An 18,092-nucleotide genomic window follows, 5' to 3' on the forward strand; every position below is an offset into this window, starting at 1 on the left:
ATCCCCCCCAAACTCTCTAATCTGCAGGCTCCTGGGTGTGTAAAGTCCGAACCGAACGAAAACATGCTGACACCAGAGAGCAAAACTCGGTAAGGATGAACTCCCGGCAGAAAGCAAAACCCAGCGGTATTTTGAAAATGTATCTTCCCTGCTGTGTGAAGTAAACCAAGGAAACCTCAAATCAACACCATAAATGATTTCTTCTAATCTCTGTGCGTCCCTAGACCTCGGGCATCTCTGTGTTATCTGAGGGCCTTTGGAGACATGAGCAGCATCTGTCACATGGTATTTGTGCTTTCCCCAAGGGGGAAAGCGTGTGCAGTGAGGTGTCTTGTTTTGGTCCACATTTTATTATTGCAATATACATTTGAGCACAGAAGAAGAAAAATAGGTTTACGTTTTTCCTTTAACCAGTTTTCTCAGGCAGAGCTTAGCAGAGAAGCCAACAGGACTTCAAAGACCAAGTTCCACGGAAATTTAATGGAAATTAAATTCTCTGCTTCTATCTCAGCTGAAACCCTATCCTGTGGTAGTATCTGGCATGTGATGGAGAAAATCCTGAAAAATAAATCAAGTGATCTCTATGTTGATAATGTTTTTAAAGATTATTTAGCTGTACGACTTAACCGAGGGCTTCATGTGGCTGCATCATGCTGCACTGTGGTTGCTCCAGTCCCCGTGCTGTCTGAACGCGGGCGCAGCCCCGTGAGGTTTTTAAGCCTCAAGTAAATAGCAGTGCTGTACTTACATCCTCTAAAAGGGGCTGGTTTGTGGGGAGACCCAGCAATTACCAGCAAAACCCCCAAAACCCTAAAACTATCCTGATAAAAAGAAAGTAGAAAACTTGATGCAAATATAAGTCAAGGCAAACACAGGGGCTCATTTAGGAGTGAAAGCCCAGAGGAGAGCTGCGGTGGGATCAAGACCCTTCCCGGCTCTTCTAGACCCTCTCCAGTTTGTATCCCACCCCATATCCATGGGTGGGACCTGGCAGCGCTAAACCATATGAAACAAGGCAGAGAATGAGTTAAAAACCACCACCTTGGACTGGCAACCCTCTTTGGTACAGGCTGTCTCCCCAGGACTTCCTGCTGCTTGTCACTTAGAGCTAGGGACGTCAGACTTTGTCACGCAAGAGAGAATCGCTATTAATGGGTTTCTTTCATCAGAACAACCTGAGCTTTTTAATTTCTGCAGCGGTTGGCTTCATTAAAAGCCCTTCCCCATCTACCCACAGCTGTCACGGAGAGGAAACCAATGCCGTCAAGTGAACAATAGCTCATACCTTAGAGAAGACGGAGGTGGTTTCTAGCTTAACCCAAGGACTGACTCAAAGCCTCCCGAAGCCAGTAGGCGGATTTTCAATCAACTTCAAACAGCTTCAGACCTCATCCCAAGAAATCTGTCTGAGAAGTCTTAATCACCCCGACCTGTGAATTTCGGGGCACGAAACCTGCTGTTGGGTTGGAGATTTTGCACTGCATTTCCAGCTGTGCTAGCACTGGCTTGCAGGTCAATATTTATGGAAATGACAGTCCTTAGTACTATAAAATGATGGCAGCTACTGACCTTAGGCACTTCTTGTCAACAGTGCAAAGATTTTAACGCTGGATCGGGTTTCCGAATCAGTTAACTCCGATATTGAACATGACAGCATGTAAACATTGACAGATCACCTACGATCCTTGATGCAATAACAAGATCTGTATCAGCATATCAAACAAACGATCCCATTGAACACTTCCCAGCTGGAAGAGCTGATGTGAATTTGACACTTTAGGCCAGTAATAAGAAGCATACTGGAAGTTTTGGGTGTTTCCTTGGAATGCAGACAGCGAAACAGTGTGCGCCGCACTGGAGCTCAGGCCATCAAAGCTATGATTTAAAGACATGCTTTCTGCATTAAAACATTTCAAAGACCAAACAGACCCTGCTCTTCCTTCTAGGAGTGTGCAACCTGGTGTGGCTTCCGAAGCTGGGACTGGGATGGGGTTTCCAGGCAGTGGCGGGGGGGTGTCCACAGTGTTCACCAAAAGCAGCTTATTTCCCCAGATTACTGAGATGCGGAATATAAAGTTGATCAAAGGTAGAAAGGGGATCCAGGAACTTCATGGCTTGAGTGATACCAAATCTCAGGGCCGGCAGATTTGATTTAAAAAAACACTCTTTGGGGTGCCTGGGTGTCCCGGTCCCCTGATTTATCTGTGCTTAGATGTAGATGGGGTTACAGTTGGGAGAGACAAGGAGCTGCACAGCCTGCTCTCCAACCTCGGCGGGTTCGGATTTGGGTGTCACGTTTGTCCCCGTCCCCCACCGTAGCCCCGTGCTACCAAAGGATGGGAGAGCAGATGGTGGGAAGTGGCTTGGCCCTCCCCAGGCGTCTTGCTGCGAAACGCTGGCGGCAAGCTGGAGCGAAGGAAACGCGGAGCGTTTCAGCTCGGGGCGGGGGGGATGTTCATTAACACACACATTTGCAGATCATTTCCTTAGCTCCAGTGAGGAGGAGAGAAGAACCAGGAGACGGTAGCATGGGCTGGGGCAGCAGCTCGAGCCGAGCCATCAGCGGCCACAGATGCTCCCACTTGTCCACCTTCAAAGCAAGGCTCCAAGCATCCCACCGGCAAGCTCCCACCATCCTCCACCCAAGGCTCTGCTCAAATACTAACAGCCAAGCTCCACAGCTTAGCCGAGAAGGAGCTCACCAGGAGCAGCCCATGCAGCCATGCTGCACGCAGCCCAGTGGCTTAGTCTCTACACGTCCGTGAGAATGGACCACAAGAAAGCAATCAGCAGCGGATAAAACTCCGGCTCAATGCGCAAAACACCTTTCAAATCACTCTTGTAGCCCTCAAAATAGGTACTTCAGAGAGACACGCCAATCCTCTACAGAGGGTTGAATTTTTTCCCAGTCTGAGTCTCGGCTAGACTATCAAGTCCCAGCATGTGCTCCAGAAACAAGCCACATGTGAAACTCCTGTGTTATGGGAACAGCAGGCCTGTCCCTTACAGCAGATGTTGGGGCGGTTTCATCTTTGCACACCTATAACACAAGACATGAACATCCCTCAGATTTTCCCTGGAAACCCACCTCCAGCTCGAGACTTGCCATGGGAAATTCCCGGCCAAGAAGAATTTGGTGGAGCCCCATGGCCAGTGAAGGAGGGAGGGGAGGACAGTGTGGAGACAGGAGCCGGGCTGCCCGCAGCGCCAGCAGCTGGAAGGGACTCAAACATGACGTCTCCATGGAGGATGATGGAGATCTCCACCGAGCTCCGGTGAGCAGCAGCGGCCGGCAAGTGCCAATGCTACTTCAGCCCACTTCTAAAAGCTGAAGCCCAGAAGTTCACAGGAGGGAACAGGAGGAAAATGTTAGAAGGAACCGTCTCTTCTGCTGCCGAACAAAGTCAAGCACAGATAACTCATTATTCACATGTTTGAAGTTGGCCTGCTTACGCCATTTGGAAAGAGAATCAGTCACGGCAAGGCTTTGCTTTGGTTTCCTCTGGCTTTCGTGAGACACTACCGCTACTGTCTTTCTCCAGCTTGGAGAGAAAGGGGAGTGTGTCGCAATGCGCCTCGGCTCGCATGTCCTGGCAGAGGATTTACACCGACTTGAACAACGAAAGGAAAATAATATTTAAGGGGGTGGGGGAGAGAATTTAAAAAAAGGCTGCTAATTTATAAAGCTTTTTTAGCTGGTGGTGGTCTGAGATGAATTGGCTGCCTCTAAAAGGATGAAAATAAATATCCCTCTTTTTGAAGGAAATAGGCTGGCTCCCGGCCAGCTGGCAGGAAGCACAGAGATATGTTGCATTTACAGTAGGTTTTTTACTGTCTGAAGCTCCAGCAGCGGGAGAGATGTTCGTTCTAGGCAGCCTGGTATTGATTAGCTGGCTTTGCAAGCCCTAATCTCTTCTCACTTATGGGTTAGTCCCTTGACTTTGCCTCTCCCTCGCTCCCTGCCCACCCTGCGATGGGAGGCCTTGCAAGTGGGGCAGCTTCTGACAAATCCTATGGTGGCCTTTAATTACACTGGGAGACCCCAAACCTAAGCCCTCTGGAAGGAAAACAAAGCAGGGCATTAATTCAGATATTTAAACAGAAATCTAGGGTAGCATTTCCAAAAGCTCCTGGGATGCAAGAGCCACAGCCCGTGTTCAAATCAGAAGGAACATCACACCCAAATTTCCACGCAACTTCGGCACAAATCCCTGAAGGACAGAGGCTCCCCATTCCCAGGGTTTCAGCAGGGAGACTGAATCTTTCTGGATTTGCAAAGATATTTAAAGCATTTCACAGCACAGGGAAAGCTGGGGGCAACAGACTGGGTAAAATTCATCAGGTTTAAGCATTTAGCCCACTCATGCCTTGCTGAAAATCCCCACAAGTGCTTTCCTGCTGCATCCTTCCATCCTTAAAGACCTCTGAAAATCTGACTCTGAGACTGCAGAGTGAATTAGGTGGGTTTTAAAAGTTTTGATTTGCAGATGTGAAAATTTCACCCTGTGTATCACAAAATTAGCAGATCGGTGTACATCTGTGGGAAATGCAGCAGCTTTCATAACAGGGTGCAAAAACCACCAGCCTCACTGAGTTCTCTGCAGTTGCTCCCATTTCCAGGAAGGCAAAATTCATTTATGGGCTGTGATCCAGTTCTCAAGGAATTAGGCAAAACCCCTGATTCAAAGATTTCAAAGCTGGGTGCTTGGGAGGAAGCAGACAGATCTCAAGTACATCCAGCTGGTATTGCCTCAGTCACGTCTGAGATCAGATTTTCAATTGCATATATTAGCTGTCACTACGTAGATCAGTGGAGTGATGCCAATTTACAGTGAGTTAATGCCTGCTATCTAGCAACTTGAAATGGGACCTGCGTGGTACCAGTATAGCTGGTTTTTCCCAGTTAATAACCTGTTCCATTAGGGCAAGCACATCAAATTCCTTTGGGTGACACTGGTTAAGGATACTCTGCCCAGGATGGGGAGGACCATCTGCTGGGTTCAGACCTGTGCAAGGAATGTGCCGCGGTACAGCTAATGGATACGAGATGTATCTGACGCTGCAGGGCCACGCAGCAGCCAACTGGATATAGCAGCATTTTGCCAGGCGGTCCTGTGCTTTCAGTAACACAGCGCAACCCAGATCAGACCCAAACTTTCCCAAGGTTTGAGGATGCTGAGCGCTGGCTTTCCCCTTTGCCCTAGGACAGAGCTGGAGCTGATCCCTGACATTTGAATGTTAATATCCCCCGATCCCAGGACTAAGCTCCAAGCTCCATCTCCAGAGACTGGCTGGTATGTTGGATAATTACAGCTCCTGCCGAGCTTTGCCAGCACACACAGCGCAACGCTATAAGCAAGAGCCCCACAGCAACGCGACCTGCACAGCACCCTTAATCCTCTCTGCCACGCTGCTCCTCCAAAGCCAAAAAAGCAGAGCTGTGCACAGGCTACACCAGGCTCCGTGGCTGCGGGCAGCGTGGGGCTGCTGAGCTGCTGCCGGCTCCTGCACCCGGTTTCAGGACGTGCTTGGCTGGGAACCTCCAGCACAGCACCACGGGGCTCGGCTGCTCAGCGCCTTCCCGCTGCCGTCGTCCTCGGTGCAAGGGCTCGGAGGTTGAGATGGGCACCGGGGATGCTCTCTGCTTGCTGGGTCCCTCTTCTTCCTCCCCTCTCTCCCCCTGTCCCACTACAGCACGTAGATTCACTGGAAAGAGTAAGATAAAATAATGCAAAATCATGTCTAAGCACCTTCCGCTGCAGGATATGATTTATCTCTGGCTGATTGCAGAACAGGTGACTGGTCTCCAGCAGCGGAAGAGAAGGGTCTTAGGAACTAAATTTCATCTCACTTTGAGTCAAATCCTCTTCCTCCCTCTGCCACATCATTAAAGTGATTGGTTGCGCTGATAAGGCCTTTCGAGAGGGAGAAACGAGACATGTCCTGCCCTAACATCTGATGTGATCTTGTGGTTTTGTTTGATAGTTCTGGTCCTTTAGCTGTTGTCTTCCCTGAAATGAAACTTGCCTTTTAGCACTGACTACTTTTTTTTTTTTTCTCTCTTTTCCAATCTGTGACCCTTTGCATTGTCCTCAAGCTTGCAAATCCTGCCCGAGGGAAACGGGGCCACATTGCGTTAATAACCCTGCAACATGCAGTCCCAGCTACGGCATGATAAATCCTCGCCGACGACAGCCTCCACACATGTGCAACGCTCCCGCATCACCTGCTGCCCACCAGGTTATTAGATCTGCTTTACAAATGGGTAAACTGAGGCACAGGGCAAAACACTGCCCCTTTGCGAAGGAGTGAAGCTCACCAACATCCTTGCCACAACGCTCGCAAATACTCCTTTTTTAGTGCCAGCATGTGCCCTCACCTGCGTCCCAGCCCAGCCCACACGTCCCTTTGCACAGCTGCCTTTGGGCCGCACCGCTGGACCCAGCAGGAATTTCTTTTGCTATTTATTTGTACGGCACCTGGAACAACTCGCCTCCGCACCCGGCATCGAAACACCGCCGACATCCTTCTGGAAGAAGCCTTCAATGAAACTTAATTCTCCAAACATCCTCCGTCCACCAGAGGATCCTTTTGCTCTGGTTTAATCTCTTCCAAATACACTCTCAGTGCCTGCTTCTCTGATCCTGATTTATTTTCAAAGCCAGAGCAGGACCAGGTATGTCTCTTCCACCCCAGCTGAGAATCGTGCCCTGGGGTTTTCCTGAAGCTTTCAAAAGCAGAAGGTGTTGCAACCAATTTCAACAAAGATTTCTTTGTACAATGCAAGCAAAAATAATTTCCCTGTTCTGACTCCCAATACTGCTTTGCTTAGAAAATATTGGTCATTTTTAAGTGAAATGATTTTGAAGTTATTATGCGCCTGGTGATTATAAAAGGAGAGGTGGAATTTACTATAAGCAGCAAATAAAATAATTAGAGGAGTGAATTTACTGGAGCCCATATAATTTGAGTTGCTCTATTAATACTTCTTTTGAGGCCGGGATTACGCCCTCGAGCTGTAGCACCAAAGGCCCAGGCGATGCAAACCCATTGCTTTGAGCACGGTCGGGCAACCTTTGTCCCCGCTTCGCTCTCCCCAGGGAACGCTCTGCAAGCCCCCAGCACCCCGGTGTCCCCCGGGGCGTCCCCGTGCCCTGCCGAGGGGCGAGCGGGTCCCACACGGGGCTGGGGGTCTTGCACAGCCCGACCCACAGAAACCCAATGCCGGGCTGCTTTTCTCCTGGAGGGATTTTTATCCGCTTGCCCCAGAGCTGAGCTCCGATTCCCCCTCGCCTTGTCTTTGTGGGGTTGAAGCCCGAAGGGGTTAACTGGATAGCAGTGCCTATAAGAAATTAGAGGAGGAGGTAGTTTAACATAATTGCTTGCCATGCATGTATCAACAGCGGTCTGAACTGCCTCTGCAAGAAAACAATGCCCTGGACGGTCTCGGCAGATACCAAAGGGTGCAAATTTCCCCGCTGGGATCAAAACACATTAGCGATGGGAATACAAACAGAGAAACCCTCCTTCGCAGCAAGTACCGATTTGCAAGGGCTCCCGCGTGAACTCGGGAGCCCCGAGCCTCGCGCCGGCGTCTCCTTATCCCTCCCCAGCCCGGGGCCGGCTGCTGCCCCACCACCCGCGGGTCTCCTCCACGCTCCGAGAGATGCGGGTTCAACCTCATCTTTTGCCTCCTGCCCGGCCGCTCGCTGCAAAGGCCGCGGTTAACGGGGTGTTAGGGAGGTTTTTAAGGGATCTGGCAGATGGAGGGCGAGAGCGGGCGTCGTGCCCCACTCGAGCTGCCTGGTGGGGTGTGCAGGGATGGACCCGATGCTGTGCCATCCTCCCAGCCCCTCGACCCGGCCAGGGTTTGCTTTTCATTTGTCTTCATCCAAAGAGCAAACGGGACAGGGAAGGGTGGGATGGAGCTGAATGGTTTCCGTGCCAGAGGCACGGGGCGGTCGGGGCTCTCGGGCACCGTCCGTGCAAGTGCCCTGACCCAGGCACCAACAAACCCAACAGCAGCTGGAGGGACGGCAGAGAAAACACCAATAAAACTAAAATATTAAAATACCTTGCATTCCCACAGAGGATATCCCATGCCTGCTTGGTTTCAGGACACCCCAAAAAGCCTACGTCCCATCCACAGCCCTTTTCCTCCCCCAGGTAGGGCCCTCTGCGGGGCTGGATCAGCGCGCGGAGAAGCAAAGACCCACGAGCTCTGCACAGGCTCCGACCGGCAAAACCGGAGGCTGGAGCGCGGCTGGGATTAGCCTGATGTCCCTGGGCAGCATCATCTCCCCCCATGCCCAGGGGCCACTGCAGGGAAGCACCACGGCAGGTCCCCCACCAGCAAGAGCGATGCCGAAGCGCCCGGGCGGTCGTAGGGAGCCCGCAGGGTTTCTTTAAACCTCCGTCTCAAACGGCTGCAGCTCATCCAGAGCAGAGAGTTAATAGGGAAGTGAGAAAGTGTCACTCAGGATTTCCTCCTCTTCCTCCCCAGGGAAGGGGACAGGTCTCGAGAAGTGGGAAATCAGTGTATTTTAAGCACCGCATTTTAAATTAGAACAAATTATAGCAATTTTATATCGACAAATAACTGTCCAGGAAGTGGTGAGGTCACTTATTTATTTAAATGATTTTGTTGGTTTGATTGATTTAGTTGTCTTTTTTTTTTTTCTCTCCTTATTTTTCCTTTTTCTTTGCCATTTCCCTTTTTTTTTTTTTCCTAATTCCCGGACAAACTGGGAAATGTCTGTGTATTTATATCTAGCTAAGGACAAGCAGGGGAATAACACAAAAGACCCTAATAATACCCAAAACTATCACCCCACGGGAGCACTTCAGCACTGAGCCTGCTTTTAATTACAGAAACATCTCAAGTTCAAGTTTTACGCATCCCCACAAGGAAGCCTTTTTGCCAAGATAAAGATCTGAAATCGTACAATACTGGCACAACGCAGCCCCCGTCCTGGGTCTCTATTTGAGCTTCTGAGAAGCGCAAGACCCTCTAATAATTTATTATCTCTTCTCCAAGCACTTGCCAAAGCCATATCAAATCTCCGAGGGTAAAAGGCGCAGGAAACGGGGTGTCATTGCCCCGGGCACGCTGCAGACCGTGGGGTCCCAAAATTGCCCATAAGAATACGGCAATAGGAGATCATTTTGCCCTTGCTCCTCTTTGGCTCCCAGCCTGTAACCCCATGCGACTGCCCCACTCCCTCTTCTTCATCCTCAGCTATTTTAGGCTGGCCCTCGCTGACCCGCACCCGTGTCTGCCGCTCCGTAGATCCCGATTGCCCCATGTCCCGGGAACGGGAGAGCTACAGATTTTATCTCACCATCCAGATTCACGGAGCTGCCATCCCAGAGGGCCACGATGCATCGCCCCAACCGTCCCTGAGCCCTGCAGAGCTCTTCCAGGTCCCCGTCTCCTCTCAAAGTTGCTTCGAATCATAACAAAACCATGAGACAACCTTTTTTTTTTTCCCCCATGTGGAGGAAGCACGGTGTGGATTTACACAAATTCCCCTGCAGCACAGATCCAAGCATCCCAAGACGGGGCGGCTAAAATCCCCACTGGGCTGGGTGGCAAACGGCAGCTTTGCCGTGGGGTTCCCAGCATCTGCCCCGCTCCCCGAGAGCGAAAATGTAATGGGAACATTTCTGCTTCGTCTTTCTCTCTTTTTTCCCCCAAAATGGTGCAGGTGAGGGAAGCCCTAAAGAGATGCTCTTTGTTACAAGCAATTACCAAGGAGTCAGAAATCTCACCAGAAACCATCAATGCTTTTAAAGACATTACAACCCAAAAGTTAGCAAGGAAATAACTAACTCTGCGATATATTAAACACATCATTTTGTACTTTGGATGGCATTTAAGCCATTAAGGCATGAAAATATGATACTGCTAAAGGAATCAAGTTTGCACAGGGCTGCTGTACCCCAGGAAAAACAAACAGGAGCCTGGAAGGTCACGCCACAGGGAAGCCCCCACCACCGAAACCCCCCAAATCCGAGCCCCGCTGCCAGCGAGCGCGGAGGGGCTGACTCAGCTCTTCGGCCTCACCCAGCCACGGCACGGCCTCGGCTCTGGGCAAGCTGCCTTCGCCTTCAAATAAACACATCCCCGCCGTGCTTCGGGGGGAGCGGAGCTGGTTTGGGGGTCGAGCCCGGTGCCGAGCAGAGAGGGCGGCGGGGAGGGACCGACTCCACGCGTGCAACCATCCCAGTTAAAGCACTGGAGCTTCCCAACGCAGCCCACGGCAAATGCAAAACCCAAGCGCTCAGCCTCGCACCGCTCTGTCCAAAATCTGCTGGTTATACTGGGCAGGATGGGAGGCTCAAATTAGGGCAGCACCGTCTTCTAGGGGATGCCTGGTGATTTCTAGTTGTTGGCGTCATATTGGGGTGTCCGCAGAGCTTATTCTGATTAACAGGGTGGAATATTGCACCTCTTTTCCCTTCCCTGAGTAAAATGGGTTGTCAGTTTTGCTCTTTCTGGTAGTAAATCTCAGACTCGCCTACAGCCGTGAGGGACAGCGGGAGTAGTGGGGGAATCGCTTGCCTCGCTAGCACGGTCCTGCGCATCCTTTTTCTCCCTAGCCTCAAACTGCATTATCCACTAGGAATAAAAGGGAAAAAAACCCCACAGTCCTCTGAACTCAAGAAAAATGCATCCAGATGCACTTTAAATAATTTTTTTAAAAAGCAGGAAAGGCTTTTTCAGGGTGGTTTGCAGACGCGCCAGGGTTTGGGGAGCCGGGGCTGGCGAGGTGCTGGGTGTGGGATGAGAACCGAGATGGAGGTGGTGAGATACGGGGGTGTGGGCAGCGGTACCGAGGTGTGTCCGGGCTGGCGGGTCCGACACAGGACAGGGTGGTTCAGGGTGCTGCTTTTATCAGCGTAGCTTCGAGATGGATAGAGAAGCCACAGCGAGGTATGTGTCATCCCCAGTAAGTGCTGATACAACCCCTTCTCCTCACCGGCTGCCACCTGGGCAGCACAAGCACCGCTGGAAGAAATGCTCTTGCAGCGGGGCTGGGGGTACCCGGGGCCACGGGCACCCTCCTCCCGCAGCCACCGCAGTATTAACAGTGGGAAAGCCCTCTTCAGGCTGGATTTACAGATAGGATTTTCCCCTTTACAGCCAATCTTTCTCGCAGTTTTTTTGCTTTTTTTACCCCATACTTGAAACCAAGAGCGCCCAATGCACAGGGTGCTCAAAGGCAGCCAGGACCCAAGCTGCAGCCTTGCACCCACCAACCGCCAACACCTCGGGGACACAGATGACACTAACACCTTGCACAGGCACGGACAAGGGGGTTTCCACCCTCTGCAGATCCCAAACTCTTCATTTCCCAGCCAAGAGCACAGGGCCGGGCTGCGGCTCAGGCTGATGTCACGCAGAGGGGGCAGGCGGGGAGGGAAATCCTCACCCAGCTGAGGATCTCGAAAATAGGAAAGCAAAAAGCGGCGGTTCTTGGAAACAACTCAGTGCCGTGGGAGGTGAGAAGCCTTTCCGCCCGCTGGCTACATGCCGCACGAGGGGTGAACGGGTGCTCGGGGTGAGCCGGAGCGGCAGGCGCTGGGCTGGCACCGCTGCCGGCATGGCCCCATCCCTCCCTCCTCAGGGAAGGAGCCTTTTGGGGGAGGAAAAGTGGCCACGGAGGGGATTTGTGCCTGTGCAGGATGGGCCCCCGCCAGAAAAACCCTGCAGAGCCAAGAGGGAGAGGGGATATGAAAAGCTCTTGCCTGGCGAGGGGGTGCCCAGCCACAAGCCCCCTCCTTTTCCTGGTCCAAGCCAGCAGACGCTGCAGGATGGGGACACGCTCCTGGCACGCGCTGTGGTCACATCAAGCCGGGACACGACCGAAAGCACCGAATCTCTGACGCACGCACCCAAAACGAGCAGGGCGGGAGACACCAACAACCAGCACCAGCACCTCCGCCAGCATTCGCACTGCTGCTGCGGCTGAGCGGGCAACAAGAGGGGGACACGGGGACCCTACTGCCCCTCACTCTTCAGGTGTGGAAACCCAAGCTACAACCCTCCCTTCCTCACCCTCCGTTTCATCATTTAGCCCAGGATAGGAGAAAATTAAACTGCAATGTAAGAGCAGGGAGGTCCATGCTGCCTCGCTCCAGCACCTCACTCCCTCTACTCACCTCCTTTGCTGAGGTGGGGGGAAGAAAACCAGCTCCATTCACCCAAACTTACGCAGCATTAAACCTCAGAAAGCAACTTTACACTCAAAGCGGTCCAAGCCCTCGCCATGCAAGCGGCGAGGGCTCTGCCCATCCCGGCGCGGCTGCCTTGCACCCCTTCCCACATCCCCGGCACCGGCACACGGGGCTCTGTGCATCCTCACAGCCCGAGGGATGGTTTTTACCCTAGGTGAGCGTGGCTGGGTAGAGATGTGCTTCCCCACAAGGGTTATGGTGGGTGATGGAGCCCGCTTGGTCTCCCCTTCCTCCTTGACACAGTGGCCAGGACAGCAGGGATGGGGTGGAAATCAGAAATAAGGGGTTAAGGGCAAAGGAGATTTAGAAAGCGGGGAGAGAGGTTAAGGAAGACTGAATGGCAGCAAGAAAAAAGTCAAAGAGCGGGGAAAAAAGGCATTTAAAGGGGAAAAAAAAAAAAAAGTCTTTGCACAAGAGTTCTCAGGAGATGGGCAGAAGGGCTGGTGCTGCAAGGGGGAGCTGGGAGGAGGAGAGCAGAAGTGACAGCAGAGAGGAGGTGAGAGCGGTGGGAAGGGAAGGGAAAGGAAAGGGAAGGGAAAGGGAAGGCAGCCAGCAGGTGGGTGTGATGGGGGAGGCCCTGGAGATGCTCCCATTTACCCAGGAACAGACTAAACATCCCTGTATAGCTTCCAGCTATTCATTTTAACATGTTCTGCCTCTTGTGGATTATTTTGCAAGCAGCTGTGGATGTGAGAGGGCTTTGCACCAGGGCTGCAGCTCTGCCGAGTTGGGCTCTTGCTAAATAAAGAGCTGCAGAGAAGGGGGAAAAAAAAGAAGGAAATTCCACAGGAAGTTCAAATATTTTATTACTTCCTGTTTGTACAAAGTATGTCAACACTTGGCACCCGCTGCGCCATTTGTTTAGAGCTAAGGTGTCAACTTGAAAAAATGTCCTTTTTCACTCCAGAGCTAACCCAGAAAGAGCCTGAGCGCAAGGAAAAAAAAAAATATCTCGGAGCGAGCGGGGCGCTCGGAGGGAGCAGCGGGATGGCTTGCAGGGGATGCTCAGGGACCGCGGCGGAGCTGCCGAGACGGTGGCTCGGCCAAAGCCACCGCTGTTATCAGCCCCACACACGCCTTGGCGTTGTTCCTCGCTTGGCTGTGGGTCCTTCAAACGAGAACGCTTGGGTGTCTTCAACACCGTGGTCCGGCTCTCCCGGTCCCCCCAGCCAGGCTTTAGCCCCCGGCCCCGCGAGGGGCTCCGACTGTCACCCGCTTCCCTGCAATTTCTCGCCCATCTCGACTCGATTTCAAACTCCTCAGAAGTTTTTCTGGGCGCAGCTTTAGTTAAAAGACTTGCTCAAGGGCTGAGATGAAGCGATGGGACAGGGGTGGAAGATGAATGGCATGCTCAGAGGTGGGGCATGGAGCCCAGCCGCGTTTCTGGCCCAAAAACCCCACGAGAACGTTTGCTGGAGGAATTTCGCCGCATCTGAGAAGACGATGCCCAGGGCTTTCCCAGGATACCAAGACAAATGGCCAATTCTTTCCACATTAAGGGTGCTTTTCTGCCCGCTCGCACCAGCCCCACATCCAGCCTCCAGCCCCGGCCAGCGCTGATCCTGCACAACAGGAGCCAACACACACCATGTCCCACTCATTTGCAACACTGCAGCCAAGAAGGGGAAAAAAAACCCTTATATTTTTACGCACACACACATATATACACACACGTATGTATTTACATATATATATGTTTAAAAGTGTATATAATACATATACGTACACAAAAAAATTGCAATTCCTGCTGGCAACTCTCACCTCCCAAAGCCAAGACAGCGCGAGCCATCGTGTTTGGCCAAAGGTGGTTATTACAGGAGCTTTACCGGCTCCGGTTGCCGGCCGGTGAGCCCGGCGGGTGCCGGTACACCGAGGGGTGCTATGCCGGAGAGCCACCCAGTGGCAGGTTAACCAGGAAAACCACGTTGGGTTTCCACAAGCGAGCCCAGATCATTTTACAGCTGGCATTTCCACACCGAGGGTTTCTGCAGACAACTGCAGGGAGGGAAGGGCGAAGGGCGTTATTTAAGTATTTTTTTTAAATTTCATCTTCATTAGAAAATGCAAACCAAAGTGTGGCAAAAAAGAGGGTTGGGTTTTTTTTTTTTTCTTCCAGTGCAAGACACTGGATTTTCATCAATCATGAATTTAAGCCCCAGGGTCAAACTGGGATTCAAAATATAACCTTTACTGCCAAAAAATCCATGATCATCTGAAAAAATTCCCCAAAAACACAACTTGGGTCTAAACTCCTTCTCTCAGCAATTTATGGGCTGTGGAGGTGCAGGGCTTGGAGGGAGAGATCGACGTTTGGGGTCCACACAAGGCAAAGGCGTAAGCAGCAAATAAACGCCACGCAGACTTCCTTAAGGAGCCTACACCTCCTGCGCAAACATTTTGAGGTCCACAAATCAGAAAAAAAAACAAACCAAAACCCAAACCAAGGAGAAAACTGCTGACCTTGCAGCCCAGGACGGCGTCCCAGGGAGGGCATCCCTCGGGCACACCAAGCCAGAGCCAGGGCAAGCCGCTCCATCCTCCAGTTTTGCCTAATTATGCCAAACGAAGGCACGGCCCCAACCCAAACATCGCAGGGCGAGCACGCCTACGGCTCAGCCCCCCAGCTCCCCGCCTGGCTACGAAGCCTTCGTCTCCATATCAGAAAATTTAAATTAAAGATCGGGAGCGATGGGCCGAGCTGTTGAAATTCAGGAGGAGCGGGTATGAATCAGCAGGGGTTTGGCGAGCGGTGGCTATCGGTGAAGTCAGAGCAAACCAAACGCTAAGAGTAGTAACTATCTTGCCTTTTATTATTATTTATGTATTCCTGATTATTATTATTATTATTAGAAAGGCGATCTGATGCAGCAGATAAGGGGCTGAGCCAGGAGTCAGGAGACCTGGTTTCTATTCCTGACCTGGAAGAGTTGTGAAATTCCCTGCCTAACCCCTGCCTGCTTTCCCCTCCCAGCCCCGGGCTGAGCCCGTTCCCAGTGGCTGCAGCACCCACCACGACCCAGTTTGTTCGCCACCCCAGCCCCACAACAGGGACCTGCCTTGTGTTTCCGGCTTAAAAGAAAAACCAAGAGCGTTGCATCGCCTGGATGCCGGCTTTGCAAATCCAGCCCGGCAGCTCGACAGGCTCCTGTAAAGCCGCTCGCATTCCAAAACAAAAATCAAGGGGGAAGAAAATCCAACGAACCCCGATGCAAATAAACTCCCTTCGCCGAGGTAACAGCCTCCACCTGGCCTGACATCAAGGGGCACCGATGGCCCAACGACAGCATCAACAGAAAATATTTTCTAAAGCATATTTAGAAGGATCAAACCGTTTCCCCTCAATTTGGGCACCGACAGCTTTACACGCGAAGGGAACAAACTCTGCTTTATAGTCCCCGGGGTGGTGTTGAGCGAGCAGGAAGGCGAAGGCAGAGCAAAAAGCTGGAGACGGAGGCCCCGGGGACAAGGTCCCACCGCACAGGGGGTCCAACAGAGCAAATAACACTCATGGAAAGAGGAAACTCCTCCAGCTGACGGCACCGGAGCATTTCCCCGCGCTCCTCGCATCACAGGAGATGCCAAAGTGAGCTCAAACCGGCCCGACGCCGAAAACCAACCCAACGAGGGCGATTCGCAGCCGCCTTTGCCAAGAGCCACTCTCAACCAAAAGGCACCATCCTGCACCCAGGAGAGCCTACCCGATCAAAACAGAAAGATGTTTCTGCGGTTGAATTGTCTCTTTGGTTTTCTCAAGCAACGCAGCCCCCGGCCGCGGGCGCTGCCAGCCGGAGCCTTTGACAACCCGAAAGCGAAACCACCGCTAACCAAAAGGGGAAGGTGCTCGCCGAGCTCTCCTGGGCCCGTGCGGACAGACAGGCAAATACAAGCACGGTGTGGAGGAAACCTGCAAACATTTTTGGTTTAATAATCAGCAAGTCAGCCTCCGAAGTCAGGCACAGCATCTCTGGCTTTGTAACCCACCCCCCCCCCGCCAGAAACGCCCTGCACGCCGCCAGATTTGAGTCCTTTGTATTTTTGCTGTCGAAGCCCAAAGCATTTTCCCTACATCCCAACCACCACGAGGACCGGAGCTATAAAACCATCCGTCCACGATGGGATACGGAGCGCGGCGAGAGCAAGCAGCAGGCAGGGACACACGCCACGCTCCGCCGTACGGAGAAAATAAAAGCAGCCGAGCCGTGCCCGCCGCGGCACGCGTTCTCGGGGCTCCCTCGGCCACGCCAACGCCATCTCGTTAGCTCCGCGCGCTGCAAACGGTGCCTGTGCCGGCTGGCTTTGCCCGGCCACTGAGGCATCCTGCATCCTTCTGCCACGGAGACCTCAGCCCCCTGCACAACCCCCCCACCGCCGCGCTGCTCGGTGGCTGCCAAATAAAACACATCACTTACTTCGTGGCTCCCGGGGTCCGTCTACAGTCACTTTAATGGCTCGGTGATAGGTAGCGACTTGGGTGGGGTTGGTGAACACGGTGATCGTCAGGGTAAAGCTTTTTCCTAAGGAGGGTGGGGGGGGAAAAAAAAAAAAAAAAACCAAAATGAAGAGAAATGAGGATATTCGCATGGGTTCAGCTCTTGTGGGAGCGAAAGGCTCCTGCTGGAGCAAGCTCAGACAGAAATATCCACATCCACCGAACTCCAACACACACATCATTTAATTTTATGAGACATTATTGCCGAGACACAAAGCTCGGCCGGCTCCCGCTGGGGTTCAGCTGGCTGCAGCAGAGAGAGGCTTGGACCCGGTTCAGAGCGGGAGCCAGGACCTTCCTGGATGGAAAAGTCACTTATCCCCCCCCTCCCCTGCCCTGTCCCCATATCGACCCCTCCACCCACAGCAGCTTCCTGGTGCCTTCCCGCTCAGATGCTTCCCCTTTTCCCATGGGAATCCAGCCCCGAAACGCGGCGCTGGACGCAGGACCCCCCTCCACGAGGGACGGATACGGGTCCTGGCTCCCATGGGATGCTCCTGCGGGAGCGAGCTGGTGAGACGGCATCAGTCTGCAGGCGATGGGTGCTGGCGTTCGGGAGGAGAATCCTGGTGGCTTTGGCCCTGCGGCTGTACCCACGCGGGGACGTTTGGAGAGGACCTGCGCCGGGCTGTCGGCCCTACGGGCACCCGCAGCCCATGTACGGGGGCCAGGGCCAGAAATTGGAAACTACAAAATGGGAATTGAAGCCGGCCAGCTTTGGCCACCAGACAGGTGGCCCCGCCGGCTGCGAGGACTGTCCCCCTCTCCCAGCCCTGACCAGAAAACCATTGCTGGGAAAGAGTTCAGTTACCATCATGGGGGCTTTTCAGGGATGCTTTTGAAGCACCGAGCTTATCTCCTTTTTTTAAAAAAAAGGGGTAAAGCAGTAAAAAGCCCTTGGGAGCCCAATTTTGCAAGAAGACAACGGTCACCCCTTGCTCCAGCAGAACACGTTTCCATCCGCAGCCGGAAAAAACTTTTTGGCATCGCAGAGGGTGTTATCACCCCTGCACCCATATGCCACCTTGACCACCAAACCCATCCACCTCCTGCAGCCTTGGCATCCCCATCCTGGACCCTCTGCCTTTTCCTTGCCCGTGGGAAGGGCCTCCGCTCTCCCGCAGTCTCCCCGGATTCAGGAGTCCTTTGGGTAAAGGAGAGAGGTTTGCACATGCAAGGGAGCAAACCTCTCTAACCAACCCCCCCCAAGAGCAATCACCCTGAGATTTCAAAGCTATGGAGTATTTCAGAGGTATAAACCCCAGCAGGAATCAGCCTGGAAATGCCCATGCAATAGCCCTTAGCTCCTCCAGCCTTTACTTCACAAATAAATGCAGTAAGAAACCACCTCCTTTCCTTTTTT

At 52.6% G+C, this 18,092-nt stretch overlaps 1 protein-coding gene across 1 annotated transcript in view; it reads right to left on the reverse strand.

The window, feature by feature from the left end:
• RUNX3 (RUNX family transcription factor 3) overlaps nt 1-18,092 on the reverse strand; it is a 60,735-nt gene that overhangs the window by 18,142 nt on the left and 24,501 nt on the right. Inside the window, exon 4 of the mRNA XM_030039863.2 lies at nt 16,650-16,754. Within this exon, the coding sequence (XP_029895723.1) occupies nt 16,650-16,754 (105 nt within the window). The remainder of the gene's footprint in view (nt 1-16,649; nt 16,755-18,092) is intronic.

The sequence above is a fragment of the Aquila chrysaetos genome, chromosome 16 (assembly GCF_900496995.4).
Source record: "Aquila chrysaetos chrysaetos chromosome 16, bAquChr1.4, whole genome shotgun sequence".
In the NCBI taxonomy this organism is placed as follows: domain Eukaryota; kingdom Metazoa; phylum Chordata; class Aves; order Accipitriformes; family Accipitridae; genus Aquila; species Aquila chrysaetos.